Source organism: Halyomorpha halys, unplaced genomic scaffold, assembly GCF_000696795.3.
Source record: "Halyomorpha halys isolate HHAL.00 unplaced genomic scaffold, Hhal_1.1 Scaffold69.1, whole genome shotgun sequence".
Lineage (NCBI taxonomy): Eukaryota > Metazoa > Arthropoda > Insecta > Hemiptera > Pentatomidae > Halyomorpha > Halyomorpha halys.
The window spans coordinates 1-19,174 of record NW_027108206.1 but is presented as its reverse complement, the minus strand read 5'-3'; the positions used below and the strand labels follow the sequence as shown (position 1 = coordinate 19,174).

The 19,174-nt window shown below is 31.7% G+C and overlaps 1 protein-coding gene across 1 annotated transcript in view; it reads right to left on the bottom strand.

The window, feature by feature from the left end:
• The window catches only part of LOC106692751 (sodium-dependent noradrenaline transporter), a 52,820-nt gene extending 45,232 nt beyond the window's left edge, over positions 1–7,588 (bottom strand). The window contains exon 1 of the mRNA XM_024363377.2: positions 7,483–7,588. Within this exon, the coding sequence (XP_024219145.1) occupies positions 7,483–7,579 (97 nt within the window). The 5' untranslated portion in view covers positions 7,580–7,588. The remainder of the gene's footprint in view (positions 1–7,482) is intronic.
• Positions 7,589–19,174: the final 11,586 nt, after the last annotated feature.

Genomic DNA, 19,174 nt, shown 5'->3' with positions numbered 1-19,174 from the left:
ACTATTTTTTATTCCCCCTATCTATACTTGGCAGACTCATCAGTTTTGACTAGTAATTATACATAGTTTTCATTAAACTCATCAAAAATTGAGTTGAAATAACTGGGTTTTTTTCTTTCCGGCTCTTTTACTAATAGAAATTGACTTTGCGACACAATCAACGATTTAATGTTGAGAAATTATGCAAATTTATTGATGAGAAAGTTTAAAATGGCGGATTCAAATAACCATCACATTGAAGTGTGTTTTTTTTTCATTAGATCTTGTGAATGAAAAGTACTATTCCTTATGTTAATTATTTTATTTAATTTAATTAAAACCAATAACATCGTTTCGGGGTTGTCACCAAATCATCAGGTTTCTACAATAAATTCATCCTATGAATGTAACACAATTATATCAAAATTGCTTTTATTTTTTTTTTTTGTTGTTAGAATTACAAGACTAATAAGGAGAACGTAAAATGTAATTTTAGAAGATGTTTTAATCAGGTGATATTTTTAAATTGTATAAAAGAAATTTTGATATAATTATTAAGTGTTGTATGCGTAGGAAGAATTTGAGAATTTGTTGTAGATACCTGACGATGGGGTGACAACCATATTTAGAGCAATTCCATAGTTATCACATGATATTTGTGGTTCTAATGATCCCTTTATTTAATAATGTAAGTGTATTAATAAATAGTTTAAGTGTTTATTTTACAAAAGTTGTAAAAACACTCAACACTTGGCATTTATGGCTTTGACGGGATAGAGTCTTTTGTGTATAACTTGCATTTCCAACCCTTTCTCCTTTTCTTGGCGAAATTCTTAAGTAATAGAAGCTTTCTCCCTATCATGGCACCACCGATGGCGTTAATTCCCTATCCTTCACAGTGTTCGACATGTTCTTATAGTTTATTATGCTTTTCTAATTCCTGGGAATGTCTTCACCCAGTTATTTCTACACCTCCTGTAAGTTCCTTTCCTTCCCTCACCTTCCTCACTAGTTCTTGTAAGTAATTGTTGTAAAACCATGAAACTTCATGATCAACTTGCACTTTTACAATATACCTATATACCTATTCATCAGTGTCTTACATTGTTAACAAAACCATTCACATTTATAGGCGTAGTCAAATTTTTTCCACCTCAATCTTAAAAAGTAACGTTGAAAATTTTATAATATAATCAAAATAACTTGAGCAAGCCATAATTAGAAAAGGAGTCTTCGCCCGATCCCATAAAAAATGTATTTTTTTAGAAGTTACAATCTCACTGACTTTCAAAATGCTACGTTATACTTTATTACTCTTATAATATCACCAATCACCGTCCTAATCATGAAATAAAAAGTATTAGGGCTTAAAATCGTATTCATGAAATAAAACTATTTCATTAGGAAACAGAGCCCTGGTGTATAAACGTAACGCTTTTGTATTCCTTTGCATCAAATCCTCACATAAAGATAATCATAAATCGTATTTTAATGACGTATTCATGACACTTTATATACTAAATTTTCTCTCTTGCTCATACCGTACCATAAAAGTTCATTTCTATAAGTCACATTATAACAAACTTCCAGAAAAAAAAGGTTTAAAAGACAATGCTATTAAATGGATGGGTGAACCTGTGTAGAAATTAAAAAATGTGAATTGAACTGTGGACTATAATTTCTTTCTTTTATCCCTGTTGGACCCTAATTTAATGTGTCTTCTCAACCATATGTAGCGAAATGCCCGACTACCGACCACCTACCCCGTTTACTACCCATTCTTTCAATACACTGTTTTGTAAAATAATGAATCTATGCCAAAGCAGAATAAAAAGGAATAATAGTGACTTTTAACAAATGAGGTAATGAGGCAATGGGTTAGACCAGAGACCAACTAACAAAGCCTCAAAGGCCAAAATTAAAATCTTGAATAAGGTTGTGACCCTGAGAATAATTATATACTTTTTTTTTTTAAATTTATTTACTGTTATATACAATTGTATAAAAATATATAAAACAAGTAAATTTGCTGTAGGTGTTATAATGACATGATACAAACATGTGGAGAATCCACCCATTGATAGAACTCCAATAACATTTCTAGACTAGAAGATCTCGAAGCCATCTTCATTTCAGAAGCCTAGGAAAGCTATTAGGTAATGAAGGAGAAGCCAAGTTGGAAAAAAGTGGGTTTGGGTGGTTGGGAAGTTTATCATGGAAGAATTGGTATCTGGTTCTGGCCGAATCGGCAACATATGGAACATGGATGACTTGACTTGTGACAAAGGATCATTAAGGATTTTGGATTCGGGGGGAGGAATTCGATGGTTTAGTGGAGCCCCAAAGCTCAACTCCAGTAGGTTCAGATAGGCTTTATAATAGTCATGTAGATCAGTCTTTTGTAATAAATTGGAAGTTTACAACGTTTGTCTAGTAAATGTTGTAATAGTCGGAATCGACGAGCAGTTTCCTGCCTTTTCAGTCTTGTATGAGGATTCCATGTCAGTCGTTAGTCCAGATGTAGTCCTAAGTAACGGATCTGTTCGACAGGAATAGGTGGGGTATTATTAAAGGATACTGTGGGGCAGGAGGTCATGAGTTTACGACGAAGGGTAAATTTTATTCCGTAATTATATACTTTAAATTCTAAACTTAGTATCAATAAGGTTAGTGTGTGAGGTAAAATTATCAATAAAACAAAAGTAGTAATATTTCTTTATATTAGTTTAGTATTTGTTATATAAAAATAAGGACAATATAAATACAAAATATTTTTATCACTTATCAACCCATACAAACATTACAATAACAATCAAAATATATATTTAGTGTGAACATTATACTCGTCTGCTACCTCGTGAGCAGACTGCTGCGTCTACCAACAAACGAATATCCACCTCTACTTTTCCTATAGCCAAATACACATCATCAACAAAGATGCATCAGAAAGTTTATTTCTATTTTGTTTTCTTATTAACTTCATCAGCGAAAATACCCCTTCACATAAGTACGTGCTTCCAAACATTGATGACATTTTTAGTCATAAATTTCGCAAGTTTGGGAATTTCTCTTAAGGCAGAAATTAGAAAAAAAATTATTAGCGTGTTGTTTTCTCTTCATTAGAGACATGTCAGCTTGCACATCACATAATTCAAGTTGTAGGTATGGTGGTTGGTCTTTGATTTTAGCACCTAGAGGATTATTATAAAGAAGTTGACTGCATTTCAGACTTCAATTTCCTTGAATGCTGCTATCGTTGATGCAAAAATCGTTTTCTCTTCGTCAGCTAACAAAGGAAGACAACTAGGAAATTGTATTAAGTTTTTGTTTTCCAAAGTATGTTTGAACACGATCTTTCCTTGAAGACTCGAGTTCAAAATGTTTAGGTAAGTAGTCAAGTATGTGAAAAAAGCAAATTTAACTAAAAATTCTGGATCTTTGAACTTCTCATGTTCAGTGGTGTCAGATGGTACATATTTATTGATACAGGGATTTTCATTCTTATTAATAAGAACCAATCTCTCTCATACATCACAGCGCTCTAGAGGTCAACTTGAGAACTATAAATCACTACATTATTTTAACTAGCTTATAAACCAGCATATTTTATAAGTTTGTTTATATTCAATAATAAAATATCTTTTCAATTGCGTTTTAAAGTAATTTTTTTTCCTAATAAGCTCCCACAGGCCGAAAGTTGGACAACCCTGGGCTAGACTATCTCCGAAACTTAGGCGGCTAAACAGGGGATTTCACCATGAAAGAAGTCGGGAAAAAGTTATGAAACTCATATTTATAGCTATATTTTAATACAATTTACTGAATATCGAATCTACTAATTTAAAATTTATTTTTTCTACCATACAACAGTGTAATCGAGTGGTTGATATCATATCTTCCACATTCGAACGCGGAATGTACTGCACTAGAGTCTTCCTCGATGTTGGACAAGCTTTTGATCGAGTCTGGCATCCAGGTCTGCTCTATAAACTTCGTCAATTCCTTCCTCCTACATATTTCCTTTTAATCCGCTCCTACCTCTCTGATAGAACCTTTAAAGTAAATCATAACCTATGCTACTCATCTCTCTTTTCTCAGTCCGCCGGTGTTCCTTACGGTAGTATCTTGGGTTCCATTCTTTATACGGTTTATACAGCTGACATCCCAACCCACCCTAACATAGTCCTAACAACATACGCTGATGACACATGTATACTGTCTGTAAACAACGACCCTACTAATGCATCACAGACACAGATAACATCCATTGAAGAATGGTGTCAAAACTGGAGATTCAAAATTAATCCTGACACCAGATCACCTTTACTCTCCGTCGTAAACCTCTACCCTCCAGTCCTACAATGTCCTTTCTAAATACTCCACTAACGCCTGTTAAATAGATTCGATACTTAGGACTCCATCTTGACAAGAGACTTACTTGGAATCCACATACAAGACTAAAACGAGAAGAAACTGCTTGCAGATTTCGATCGTTACTCTAACTTGACAAACGCTCTAAACTTCCCATTCACTACAAAAAATTATTATACATTATGATAATCGGACCAATTTTGACATATGGAATTGAGCTCTGGGGCTCTACCAAACCATCAAATTCCTCCCGCATCCAATCCTTATAATCCAAATTTCTACATACAATCTTTGATTCTCCTTATTACGTTACAAATCAACTCATCCACAGAGGCCTTAGCATCCCATTCGTTGCAGATTTGGCCCAAAACAGATATGCGTCTTTTCATTCCAAACTCCTTACCCATCCTAACCCATTAGTCCTTAATCTCTGATCCTTTACAATCCCTGATAATCCCCCGAGGCGTCTGAAAAGAAGATAGCACGGGACCTTCTAATTTAAATTAATGCTTGAAGTACCATCAATGGGTGGTTTCTTCCCAAGATTTAAAGTTCAAGTGTAAATGAAACATTCCACATATTTACTTGTTGTATTTATTATTTTGTACAGTTGTAAATTACATCAAATGAATTTTTAAAAAATGTATTTTTAATAATATTCATTTTGGAAAATTTTTATAATATATGGAATTTATATAAGTTGAGGTATTACTATCGTACAAAATTTAAATTTCGAGTTTTCGGCAGAAATACACATTTTGAGTTATCTTGAATCCATAATTGTTTATTTATTTTTTGTTAGCCATTACCAAGTCTTGCAGAATAGTCTGTGTGAGAACCATCTAGCTCAAAAACGGTACTTAAATTACATATTTAAGGTTAAATACAACGATTTTTTTTTTTTTAAGAGATAGCTGCAATTAGGGAAAAGACTTACTTTTGGTCTCATTTATAGACAGAATTGTAAATTTCCAGTATATAGACAGATTTAGAGTCTAGAACCACATTAAATTCGTGGTAATCGGTTCATTTTATTGTGATTATTTTGGCATTTAAAAAAATTATCTTAGTTAATATCGGTAAATTACAAAAAATACACGCCTGCGCAAACAGATTCATTTTTGGTAGCATAGGGTGATCGTAAAGTGAAAAATACGGTATACCAATTTAAGCAGAGAGATTTGTTGTTGCTACCTAGACAAAGGGGAGCGGGAGCATAAACCCTACTGCTCCAAGCTCCAAATTTTGTCTGCTTGTTTTATATATTTCTAATTTTTCTTTCCTTTTTTACTAAAACAAACTGGTATACCTGTTTAAAAATTACTAAATAATTTTTAAAATTTACTATAGAACAAGAATATTTTTGATTATGGAAAATACTGATATTTGCAAAAATAACACTGTAGTCAAAAACCTGTATTTTTAAATTTTTATAACAGTTTTTTTTTTCGAAATAAACAGCCTCAAAAACATGGGAACTGATATAATTTATATATATAAGGGATAATTTTGGCCAGCTAAAACTGACATATGGTCCACTACGTGATGTAAAATTGTGGGCAGGTAAAATATTTTTTATTTAGATAAAAATTCAATTCGGGTTTTCAGGGATACTCGTTAGTTACAGGAAGTAATTACCTCTAACATTAATATAAGTTAATTAATTTGGGAGTTAATTTCTTCATGAACGAATTCGTGAAGTCAGCAAAAATATACAAATATCCTTCAAAACGATGGTCGAAACAAGATGGCTCGGGAAGGATCTATTGATTTTTTTTTTAAATAATATTGTTGACCTTTTTGGACTTTTCGAGGTATCTTTTTTTTTTTTTTTAATTAGGAAAAAGAAATTAGGTTACATGAAATATGTTAGTAGAAGTTGGTATCCTTTTTCTACCATAGGTATTTTAAGGTTTAATTAATTTGTACACTGTATGTGCAGAGTCGTCGGCGCCAAGTGTGCGTTGATACTATGTTGAGCGGGGAGGGTCCGCTTGTTTCGAGGTATCCCAGCGATATCTTACTAGTAATGCAATTAAGAAATAAACACCATCGAGAGATGCTATTGTAAGAAGTTAGCTTTTAGTGGATCAGATGATTCTATTGTAATCTTAATTAGTTCAAATAATATATTTAAGAATATTACAAGATATGACTTGGTTATTATATTTGTACGATTAAGGTATTACAAAAGATAGTGCAAATATCAATATATGACGTTTGCCTGATGACTGTAGCTCATGTCAAAGCTGGTATGTCGCGTCACGTTGATTTGAAACGGTTCTAGCGGCTGTAAGTATTTATAGTAGGGATATTCATGATATTGTATTAAATGTAAAATGTTTTACCATGTTAAATGTTATAAGTATAGCATTTTGAGCAGCCCTATTTAAAGTCATGTTAAATGGTAAATGCATAAGAGCTCCTAGCGGATTTTCTGAGCAACTATTTTAGTAACCTTTCCTTCTAAAACTTCATGTTATTGTTTACTTCTAAGTTTTGATTACAATGTAATTTATTACAACATGCCTAAAGTCAGTGGAAAGTAGAAATGTAAAAGTTTGGCTACTGGCTGTCTTTTTTAAAAAGTCCAAAACACAAGACAAAAGAAAAAAAAATACGAGTAAGTAACCTAACACGACAATAAGTAAAACGGTGACAAGCTCAGCTGGTCTGTTTCGTGATGTCATTCTCCATTTAACAGACTCTCAGCTATGATACATTTTATATCGTTTTAATATGGTGAAAGAAAGAAATATTTCTACATTTAACATAAGTTTTTCCATTTAACACGCTTTAATATGTTAAACTAATGATCATGAATACCCCTAGTATAGACCAGTAGTAGCGGTGTATCTTCAGGTGTATGTATATTTGTGGATAGGTGTCTGAATCCGCAATTTACCAGCTGACTACAGTGTAACTGTTCTATATATGCTAAGTTAATATAAATAGAAGGTGCACGTATGGTAAGTTTTCTAATCAAATAAATCAAGTAAAATTTCTAATCAAGAAAATCATTTAAGTGAAGCAGGAATGAAAAAAAATCATCTCATATTTCAGTATTCAGAAATAGAGAGGAAAAGAAGGTTAGGAAATTATATTAAAAAATAATAAAAAGTTATTACTGACTATGAGGTGAACTGTTGGAGGATCCGTAACCATCGTCCAGGTTGTAATGGACAAGGCCAATTTCTTCCTTCTTGAGCACCTCCTCTGTATCCTCCATGGTAGCCGCTACCTGAAACATTACTCTTTTTTACTTTTAGTTAATTAAAATTCAGCTACGTTGCAAGTATGTGATTTCGTTTTTTTCAGCCATTTTAATAAGTTCTTTATCGTAATCCTCAAAGTCTGTTTGCATTTTCTGCGCCACGGAAACTGCATATTCTTTTAGACACAGGTGTAGATATGGCAGCTACAATAATCTGGGAAGGAAAGGTGAGAGTCAGCAAATTCGACAAGATTTCCCAACTGTATATGATATATTTTAATTCTTCCAACTATATTATGAAATATAATTTCATATTATTATTTATTTATTTAAATGGGGAAAAACTTTTAATAATCCTTGCTTCTTTCATTTATATCTTTTGGATGACTTTTCAGACGAACTCACCATTATCCAGTCCATTTTAATTATTTGATGTATTATACCCTATAAGATTATAAAATATTTTATCAATAATCTATTCACAATTGTCCTATTTTCTTGTCTTGTAGACTATCTATCTACTTGTCATTTACTTACTTATTTGACTGTTTTATTTATTTAAAAGGATTTAGGCTAAATAGGACCATGAGGCCTAATTAGTAAAATTGAAAATAGGACCAATAACAATATAACATTATATTATTGGAATAAATCATTCAAAATGATATCAAATAATTATTTGATTGACAAAAGGACTTAATAATGGGCAATGTGCCTTTAGCAAAAAATTAATTCCTCAAAATAAAGTGGTTTATTTTGGTAAAATGAGCTAAAAGTGATTTATTGATTATAAGTTAAGGATTTTAATGAAGAAAACGTTGTAATTGTTATATGAAATTGTGATTTTAATTAATAAATCATTTTTGGAAGATATATTACATAAATTAACATTAAATAAGCTGAAATCTTTCTAAAAATATTTTCATTATTTTTCACCCACTCTTGGTTGTTGAGCAATTCAGTGACCTGTTGACCAGTAGAGATGCTGCCTTTATAAGTTTACTTATATCAAGTATAAAATATTTAAATATTCTCTTTTTGGATTCAATTTTTTCGTCTACGTGGTTTCAAATAAGAAACGGAAAACAAACGACGCCAGCTCATTTGGAATACAAGTAAATTTAAATTTTCACAGTAAATTTAAGTGTAGCGAAATCATATTGTAGAGGTCAGAATAGATCGAGGTGGATCGTATGTTGAAGGTGGAAACTCTCAAGATATGGAATGAAAAAAAGAGGTGACACTGGCATACCACCTAGAGAAGACGAACAAACAGGAATTGAACGAAACTATGCATGGTTACTATACTTTTGGTATAGTGTTAAACGTACCATCCAAGAGACTATAGGGAGCTGTGAAGTGTGCCTCGGCGCGAAATATGATAGGCGTTTCCCTCCCCTTCTCCCAAACCAGACAGGAGGAAAACTCCACATTCACTTGAAAGGGATTTAAGTGAGTTACAGTCGTAGATCTGTTCAGTAAAATAGTTATTGCGTATCCGGTGAAAGACAGATAGTTGGAGGTGGTATTGCGGGCTCTTCGTACTTGCTTTCAATTTCGATGCGCATATCAGAGAGGAAATATACTAATAGTAGTATGGCATCTCAACATTCCGTGTTTTCTTAAGAAACGGGGGGAGGGGGGAGTAGAGAAGCTTCATAGTACTCTCAGCGACCATCTGCGTTTGAAGCGATTGGAACCAGTCGACACGATGTAACTAGCGATCGCACTGTACACTCACTCCCCGTACATAAGGTCACGGGGTTTACGCCCTTCGAAATTCTTTATGGCCTTTGTGAATGTTGGAGAGATTATAGAGACATGTTGACATGGTGAGTTGATAACAATTCAGCGCTGAGCAAATTGTGGGTAAGAAGAAAATCTCGTATCAAGAGGGAAAAGAGCATGACTTGATGGATATGAAATTCAGGACCATAGTCTATAGTAGGGTCTGTACCAATAATGTTGTCACGAAAGAGAGTTTCAGTGAACCTAAAAAGAGGACAGTATATATCGAACAGCTAAAAATCCCTACGACATCATAGAGGCTTGAATGCATCCTTACAACCACTGAAGGATACGACTTTACAGAATGTAATTTATTTGTTTATTATTACTCTTGGAAATGTGTTAGAAGTCCTCATTAGGTGCCAGGACAATCAAATTAATATAAAAAATATAAAATAAATAAAAAAAAAAAATCAATTTTTTTAATCACAGAGTATTTTCTGTGTTATTATATTAATCATGTATAAAGATTGTTTTTCTTTTCTTTTTTGTATGTGTACTCCCATCAAATCACCTTTACCCTTCGTCGTAAAACTGCCGACTGCTTTACAGTATACTTTAATAACATTGTTCTTACCCCTGTAGTAACCTGGAATCCTTAATTTAGACTGAAAAGACAGTAAACTGCACGTCGATTTCGACTATTACAGCACATACTAGACAAATGCTCTAAACTTCCAATTCATTACAAAAGACTGATTTACATGACAATAATAAGATCTATCTGGACATACGGAGTTGAGCTACTAAACCTTCGAATTTCTCTCATATCCAATCCTTACAATCCAAAATCCTTCGTAAAATCCTTAATGCTCCTTACTTTGTCACAAATTAAATCATCCATAAAGACCTTAATGTTCCCTATGTAGCCGATCTAGCCCTTACCAGAAATCAATCCTTCCATTATAAGCTCCTTAACCACCCAAACCCATTAGTGTCTAACCTTGTTTCCTCTTTCATTCCTGACAATCCTCCGAGGCATCTGAAAAGAAGATGGCCTCGAGACCTTATATTGTAAAAATGTTTTTAGAATGCTACCAATGGGTAGTTTCTCTACATGCTTGTACAATACCATTATGATACTACTTCAAATTTACTTCATGTATTTTATGTACAGTTGTAAATATCAATAAATAAAATAAATAAAAAAAATGTTGTATGTCTAGCGGAGAATAAGTTTTTCAGATTCTTGTATTTATTTTAAATAGTTCTTCTTTATTTATTTTTTCTTCAATATATCATTCTATTTATTACATTAAAATTTCTTGGGTCTATTTTATAATTAATTGCATTATTTTGATTTTTAGTTATTGTTATCGCTTCTAAAAGCTTTCCTATAAAAAAAATCCCGCGAATATAAAATAATGTATGTAGAATCTTAAAGTTCTGAAATTATGTAATTTTTTTTCGTACTAAAAAAAAATGAAATACTTGCGTAGTTGCAAGCCGAATTAACGAGATCAAGACTGAATTAATAACGAAGAAAATAAATCAGAATCCGTACGGACCGAAAAGGAAAAAGGGGAAGGAGACATTTCTTTGATCTACTGACGTTTTCAGCTTCGGCAGAAATTTCTCATTCAAACAACTCAGTTCTATCTTCCACGAAAATCTAATCTGTAAATTTATATTTCCACATCGTCGCTCCCTTTAGGTTTGAACTTCTCAAGGTTAAACATTTTTTTTTTATTATTATTTTTTAAAAGACCGTTACTGTGATTTATAAATGTACTTCAGGCTGAAAAATAAATATTGATCCGTACTCCTTAATGTAATTATTCTCTTTTGACCAAAGTAAAATCTAGTTACAGAAAGGTATGACAGGTGTGATGAAATATATCAATAAATAATTATTATAAACTATAATTTAAAAAGGATTTTCCAAGATATAAAAATTCGGCCAGCACATCTATAGCTTTATGTATTCAATATTCTTTACATTATGCTCAAAGGTAAATTATATTCAAATCTTTATTTTTTTCATTTCGTTTCTGTTAATTTACGAAAATTATGTAAGTCATATGTAACTTAATTTTAGTCTAATTAAATAATCATGTTTCATTGAAAATGATGTCAATATCATGTCAATCAATAAAATTGATGAACGATTTTATTTGACTAGATGTGAATTATGGACTAATATAATTATACAAAAGATTTATATTTTAACCTCTAACCCTTCATGGACTCGGTAGCGGTACAGATTTTAATTATTAATTTTTTAAATAATTTAAATACGATTTACCAAGATTTAAACATTCGGCCAGCACATCTATAGCAGTATTTTTCTTTTCTATATTATGCTCAAAGGTAAATTATATTCACATCTTTCTTTTTTCTTTTTCTTTTCTGTTAATGTACGAAAATTATGTAAGTCATATGTAACTTAATTTTAGTCTAATTAAATAATCATGTTTCATTAAAAATAATGACAATCTCATGTCAATAAAATTGATGAACGATTTTATTTGACTAGATGTGAATTATGGATTAATATAATAATACAAAAGATTTATATTTAATTTTTTCCTGCAAAATTCCAATGTGTTTAACTGATAAATTTCATGAAAAATATTAAAAATAAAATTTAGTACATTTGAATTAAATATCTTTATCCATAAAGACTAATAAATAGTTTATGGAGTATCTACTAGTATAAATAAAATAAAAATTAAGAAGAATAATAAAACCATAAAAAACGAAAAAAAAAACCTTCATATGATCGCCTCCCAATCCTCTCCGTGTAGCTCTGTCATTGAGGAAGGCCAGGAATGAGGAAGGTTAGGTATAAGAAAAATAGAGTATAGAAAAGGAGCTGGTCTAAAAAAAAGGACATTCGTATCAAAATCAAGTTCTAATTTATAGTTGACTGCGAAATTCAACCACACATAACAATAGATAAAGATAAAAAAAATTTCACAGCTAAGAATCTCAACAATACAAAAAATATCTCATTGTATAACAAATCTTACAAAATAAAACTACAGAATTTCTTGTACAAAAACTGTAGGCTATTTACCAAATAATACTCACTGTCAGTACAATAGAACTAATCTTAATTAAATATTAACATCAACAAGTACTCGTCTTAAGAAATATTTACTGTTATTTGGATAATATTCTACAAATTAGAGCCTTCGAAGTGGATTCTTAAATAATATATTGCATATAACGTTTGTGCTTGTCATATTTTCATGCTAGGTTGAAAAATGTTTAAATTGTTTATAATCATTATCTTATGTTACAGATTATTTTTATTTATGAATATTTTTTACTATTTATTTTTTATTTTGATGTGAAACTTCTTTACCGACGATCTACAACTCAAGAAAAAAAAAATTATACAGGAGTAAATTATTTTCGTGACGCGAGATGGAAGTGGTGAGGGGAGGGGGCAACGTTGGCCAATTCTAGGAGGTTTTTATATTGTAATCGGACAGTAGGAGCTTAGAGAAGCTTAACGCAGTGCCAGTCTGATTAAATGAGATCCTGTCCTCATAATATTCTATAACAATACAAAACATTTTCCTACAGAATTGACTTTTTTTTTATATCCATGTTGGTGATGATTTACATTTAATTGTTTATAAGTATAGCTTACTAATTTCTTTTGTATTTTATCTTTTAAAAATGTTGTTAATACTTTATATATTTTTCCTTACGAATAAAATCCCCAAGGTCTGTAAGATTGCAGTATCCCAACTAACAATTCTGATAGTATTGCAGAATCAACATCAAAATGTCAGCTAGAGTTAAACTAATAAATTAAAAAAACTTTTAAGATGGATAAATAAACCAAATAAAACATTTCCAGGTGAGAAAAAAAACCAGTCCTTTGAATATTATGAAAACGTTTTGAGTTAGAGCCAGGATTCCTTCTCACTTTTGAGAATTTTATTTAATCTAAGGTTAATATCACAAAGTTTGAAAAGAGATTTTAATTAAAGAGAGGAAAGAAGGGAGGGATTATTGGATAATAATATGCTTATAGAAGTGGGGAGGGTGGCTGTTTTTTATTAGGCCAAGAAAGCCTTGTAAAGACCTCCTCAGTTGTAATAGCTTTAAGAGGTGTACTAGCCCTCCCTACCTCACCTCCTTACTCTGAAGAGTTAACCCCACCACCTCTCCACTTCACCTTTTCTTTTAATCAAATGTGAATGAATATAAAAAAACTATGCCATACTGTTAAATATATACTCATACAGGGAAAAGTAATCATTACTATAAAAGTTGTATTTAATTATTATTATTATTTAATTATGCCGTTGGTACCATTGTTTTAATATTTTTATTGAAATTTACAACTGTACATTTATATACATACATCCAGTAAATTTAATTATAATTTATGATGGATTGATACAGACGTTTAGAAAAACTACCTATTGGTAACACTCTAATGATGTTTTTACATTAGCAGGTCTCGTACACAGTACATCTTCTTTTCAGGCGCCTCGGAGGATTCTCAGGAATGGAAGAGGAAGAAGGTTAGAGAAAAGTAGGTTTGGGTGGTTGAGAAGTTTATTATGGAAGGATTAGTGTCTGGTTCTAGCTGAATCGGCAACATATGGAACATTGAAGTCCTATGTATGACTTGATTTGTGACAAAGCAGCATTAAGGATTTTACGAAACATTTTGGACTGTAAGGATTGGGTTAGGGAGGAATTACATGGTTTAGTGGAGCTCCGATGCTCAACTCTGTCCAGATTGGCGTTATTACAGTCATGTAGATCAGTCTTTTGTAATAGATTGGAAGATTAGACCGTTTGTCTAGTAAGTGTATAGTCGGAATCGACGTGCAGTTCCCTGTCTTTTTAGTCTTGTATGAGGGTTCCAGGTTACTCGTTTGTCTATTTGCAGCCCAAGGTAGCGGATCTGATCGACAGGGGTAAGAGTAACGTTATTAAAGGATACTGTACGGGCAGTCGATAGGTTTACGACGAAGGGTAAAAGTAATTTGATGGGATTTATTTTAATCCTCCACTTACCTATGACGTCTTTTCCTAGTATTTTGTGTTCCTTACTTAACATCCAACAATCTCCTAACATCGATGAAGTATTTGCATATATTTCCAGGCAGCCAGTTGCCCCTGTAGTCTTGATGCACTTGTTGGTGTCCCTGTGCGGCAACACCATAATAACCACTAGATCCTTTATGTCTCCACTAGATCTAATAAATTGGAGTTTTCGACTAATCTTGGCATCGAAGTCTGTTCTGAAGCATTCTATCTGGTCTAACTGATCCTATAAATCATTTTTCGTCTTGTCTGCTTTATCTTCTGTTGGTGCATAATGCTCATATTAAACCAATGACCTCTGAAGTGTAACACACTCCTCTTCTCGTAGAGCGGGATGTGGTTTATATATAACTTTCTTTCAGCTGGACTTGACTATAAATTCAGTGGCAGCGGTTCCAATTTATGCGGTTCTTCAGATGTGGCCTTCGATAGTATTTTCGTTACCTTCTGGCCATCTTACTTTTTTGTAAAGCTGTACACAATGTACCTTTCTACTTCATTCACTACCGTTCGGACGGCCTTGGCTCCCATATATGGAGTCCGCTGAGACCAGAAGATTTGATGAGGATTGTTTAAGGTTTCGTTATTAGCTATTTTGGTAGGATTGGATCATCATCCATATGCACAAAACTCAATTTGTAAGGCCAGGAGGTAATATTACACTAGGAATGCTCACTACCCTATGGCTCTCAGAGTGAAGAAATATAGTTCTTATAGTACATGAGCCCAAGAAGAGGAAAAAGGCAGTTATCTCCCCCCAAATTTTTATTACTTTAATGAAAGCTACGTACTATTACTAGTCAAAATTGATGAGTCTGCGAAGTATAGGTAGGGGGAATAAAAATGGCGGCTGTTTTGAAACGATAAAAAAAATTAATTCTTCATTCGGAGCTCTATATCTTAATAAGTAGCAACAACACAAGAAAACCTAAGAGAACGTCATTTATAGTAGAGTAAATTAAAACATGAGCCCTAATAGAGTTATTTACGTTAAATAACTCTCGAGATATAGCTTTTAAAAAGCAATATTTCATAAAAATGTTTTACAGAATGTACTGAAAGATCAGTAGTAAGTGAATTTATTTTGAGAAATCTATATCTTAAAAACCATTCGACGTACAGATGTCTATTAGCGTTCAAATTAAAGCTAGTTTAAGAAATTAACCTTCACTGGAGTAGTAATTTTCATGATATTTGCTAAAATAAATTGATTTATAGCTGTTCGGACAAATTTTCATTTGCCAAATTTATATTTTTATGGGAATATTTTAAAAACTACTACCCCTACGAAGATACGTGTCATAAACTACTTTATAGTAAGTTAAATTTCCTTTATTTTGAGTGCTGGGAGACATATGTACGTCTTATGATTGAAGACATTTATTTTTCAAAAATTAAACATTTTATACGAACAACTAGAAATTAACGTTTTGTGAATTTAATTTGTCAATGATATTTGACTACTCATACTAAGATAAAGGCTATAAAATATTTTATGGTAAATTTAACTAGCTTTAATTTAAGTGCTGATTAACATCTGTACGTCTTATGGTTTCTGAAATTGAGTTTTTCATAAATCAAACTTTGTCTGAACAACTATAAATCAATTTATTTTAGCAAATATCATGAAAACTGCTACTCCTACGAAGATAAAGGTCATAAATTACTTTATAGTACATTAAGCTAGCTTTAATTTGAGTGCTAATAGGCATCTGTACGTTACACAGTTCCTGAGATATAGATTTCTCAAAATAAATTAACTAACTACTGATATTTCAGTACATTTTTATGAAATGTTGCTTTTTAAAAAGCTATATCTCGAGAACTATCGAACGTAAATAGCTCCGTAAATAAATTAGGGGTTACATTTTAGCAATTTTAATCTACTTTGAATGATGCTCTGTTAGATTTTCTAGTATTGTTGGTAGTTTTTAAGATATAGAGCTCCGAATAAAAAATTAATTTTTTTTAATGTTTTGAAACATTCTTTATTCCCCCTACCTTGGGGACCTATACTTGGCAGACTCATATATTTTGACTAGTTATACATAGTTTTCATTAAAGTAATCAAAAATTGGGGTGAAATAACTTTTTTTCTTCCCGGCTCTTGTACTATTATGCAATAATCAGTCTGTATTGGTGTCCCTATGTAACGATATCTTTCCCGGGGTGTGGTAACACTTGTTAATTAACTTTTGATTACTTATTGAAAGTACCTTACACCGCTGTGAAAACTCGACTCCTATTGGTATAAATAATTGCTCGCATAGGAAATTTAATACATAAACATTTTTTGTACATTAATAAATAAATAAATATTGTTGTTGTATTTTATGCTCTGACATACCATGCCATGGGGCTTTTTGCTAAATGTTCACGATTTTCCCGGGAAGATTATAGGCTATTTCGATTTCTACGTTAAAAAAAAACGTTCCTCGAAAAGAATACGTTTTCTTCAAAGCTATTATAAGCCCAATCGGTTTGTCTCTTTCTGAATAATAAGAAAAAAGTATTACTGATTCTAATAATAAATAATTCTTTATTCACTGAAAAATTATAAAAATATTACGATGCTTGAAGTAAAGTAGTTCCATAAGTTTTTTTTTTAGCAATCATATTCATTATTAACGTCGTTAGAAACCTTTAAATAGCAAAGAAATTAAAAAATATAAAATATTTAAAAAGATTTCAAAACTTTTTCGCCTTGTTTTATTTGTAAAAACTTTTTTTTTTAACCGGTGACCATTGTTCATAACTCCTTTACATTTTAACCAATTTCTACGTTAACCATCAGAAATCAGATATATAATGATATTATATTACCTAATAGAAATATGATAATATCTAATATTATCTAATGCTTTTTGGTATTTCATTTAATATATTTTTCAAATATCCATTTTATCCATTACTGCTATAGAAGATCCGTAAATTGCTAACCCCTACATACTTCCTCATCATCCGTTTTTATCTCTCTGACAGATTATTTAAAGTAAACAGCGTTTATTTTCACTGTGTGTCATTATTTCATGTGTTAAAACACGTCATCCATCAGGACCTCAATGTTCCATATGTTGCCAATTTGGCCGGAACCAGATGACGTGTTTTGTGACAAAGTAAGGAGCATTAGGGATTTCATGGAGGATTTTGGACTGGAGAAATTTGAAGGTTTAGTTGTGGAGCCCCAAAGCTCAACTCTGTAAGTCCAGATGGGTCTTATTATAGTCATATAAATGAGTCTTTGTAATTAGTGGGAAGCTTAGACCGTTGGTATAATAATTGTTGTAATAGTCGGATTCGACAAATAGTCTTCTGTCTTTTCAGTCTTGTATGAGGATTCCAAATCAGTCCTTTGTCCAGAATCAGCCATAGGTAGTGGATCTGTTCCACTGAAATAAGTGGGGTGTTATTGAAGGATACTGTGAGGCAGGAAGTCATAGGTTTTTCGATAGGGTAAATGCCATTTGGTGGAATTTATTGAAGTTTAAGTGATTCCTTCAGTTTTGACACCATTCTTCAAGGGTGGTGATGTTGGATTGGTGTGTTTGGGATTCAATGGACGAGTCATTATTCGATGATAATAGACATGTTTCAGCTGCATATGTGGTGAGGATGTCGTTACGATGGGTTGGGATTTCAGCTGTAAAAACTGTATAAAGAATAGGAGACCAAATATACTACCCTGAGGTACACCAGCAGACTTAAGAAAGAGGGATGAATAAACGCTGTTTACTTTAAATAATCTGTCAGAGAGATAAAAACGGATGATGAGGAAGTATGTAGGGGTTAGGAATTTACGGATCTTGAATAGCAGTAATGGATAAAATGGATATTTGAAAAATATATTAATTGAAATACCAAAAAGCATTAGATAATATAAGATCAATATTAGATATTATCATATTTCTATAAGGTAATATAATATCATTATATATTTGATTTGTGATATCAGGATATCGTTAAGCCCATGAACATATTATATGGATCAGCAAATAAAGCAAAGCTTAGTAGTTTCCATTCCTATTAAGGTACAGTTTAAGGTATTAAAATTTTTTTTATAACAGATCATTGCTTACTTTTTTATCTCCTGTTAAATTGCATTATGAGTTAAGAATGTGAAGCCCTACGTATAGTTATTTATTTCTTCTATTCAGTAACCCTGTATGGGGGAGTCGATTTTCTTTTTTCCTAGCATAATACAAATTATTATACATGCATTTTTCGGTATATACAAATGTTAGAAGAAATGCCAAATCTACGCAATAAATTAAAAAAAGAAATATTATCGTAAACTTAAAGGCATGATATCAGAATCGACATCCTGTTATAAGTTCTATATTTATCAGTTCTGTTACTGTCACTCTAAAATTTTATTTTATCTCAATTTCTCTTTTTTTTCTCTTCATCTTTTTCTTAAAATCACTTTCATTTTTTCCCATGAGAAGTCAATTATTTATTTCGTTAATTCTCAATTATTAAATCCATAAATGCCATTGTTTTGCTATTACTTTACTTTTATGTTTTATTAAGAATTATTATTTTAATCTATTTATTTTATCTTAATTTTTTATTTTATCTATAACATTGTATATAGTTAGGGATGTAATTGTTAAAATAAAAATGTACCTCTTACATTAACCGTGTAAGGCCGTGTAATAAATAAATAACCGTGTAATAAATAAAAATTTGGTGGTTGAGCAATATTTTGACCAAGTCACCTCCTAGCAAAACCGTTGATCTAGTAACAGTACTTCCTTACAAAGTACTGAGGCTTCATGGGTTGTGGCAGTACAGATTTAATTT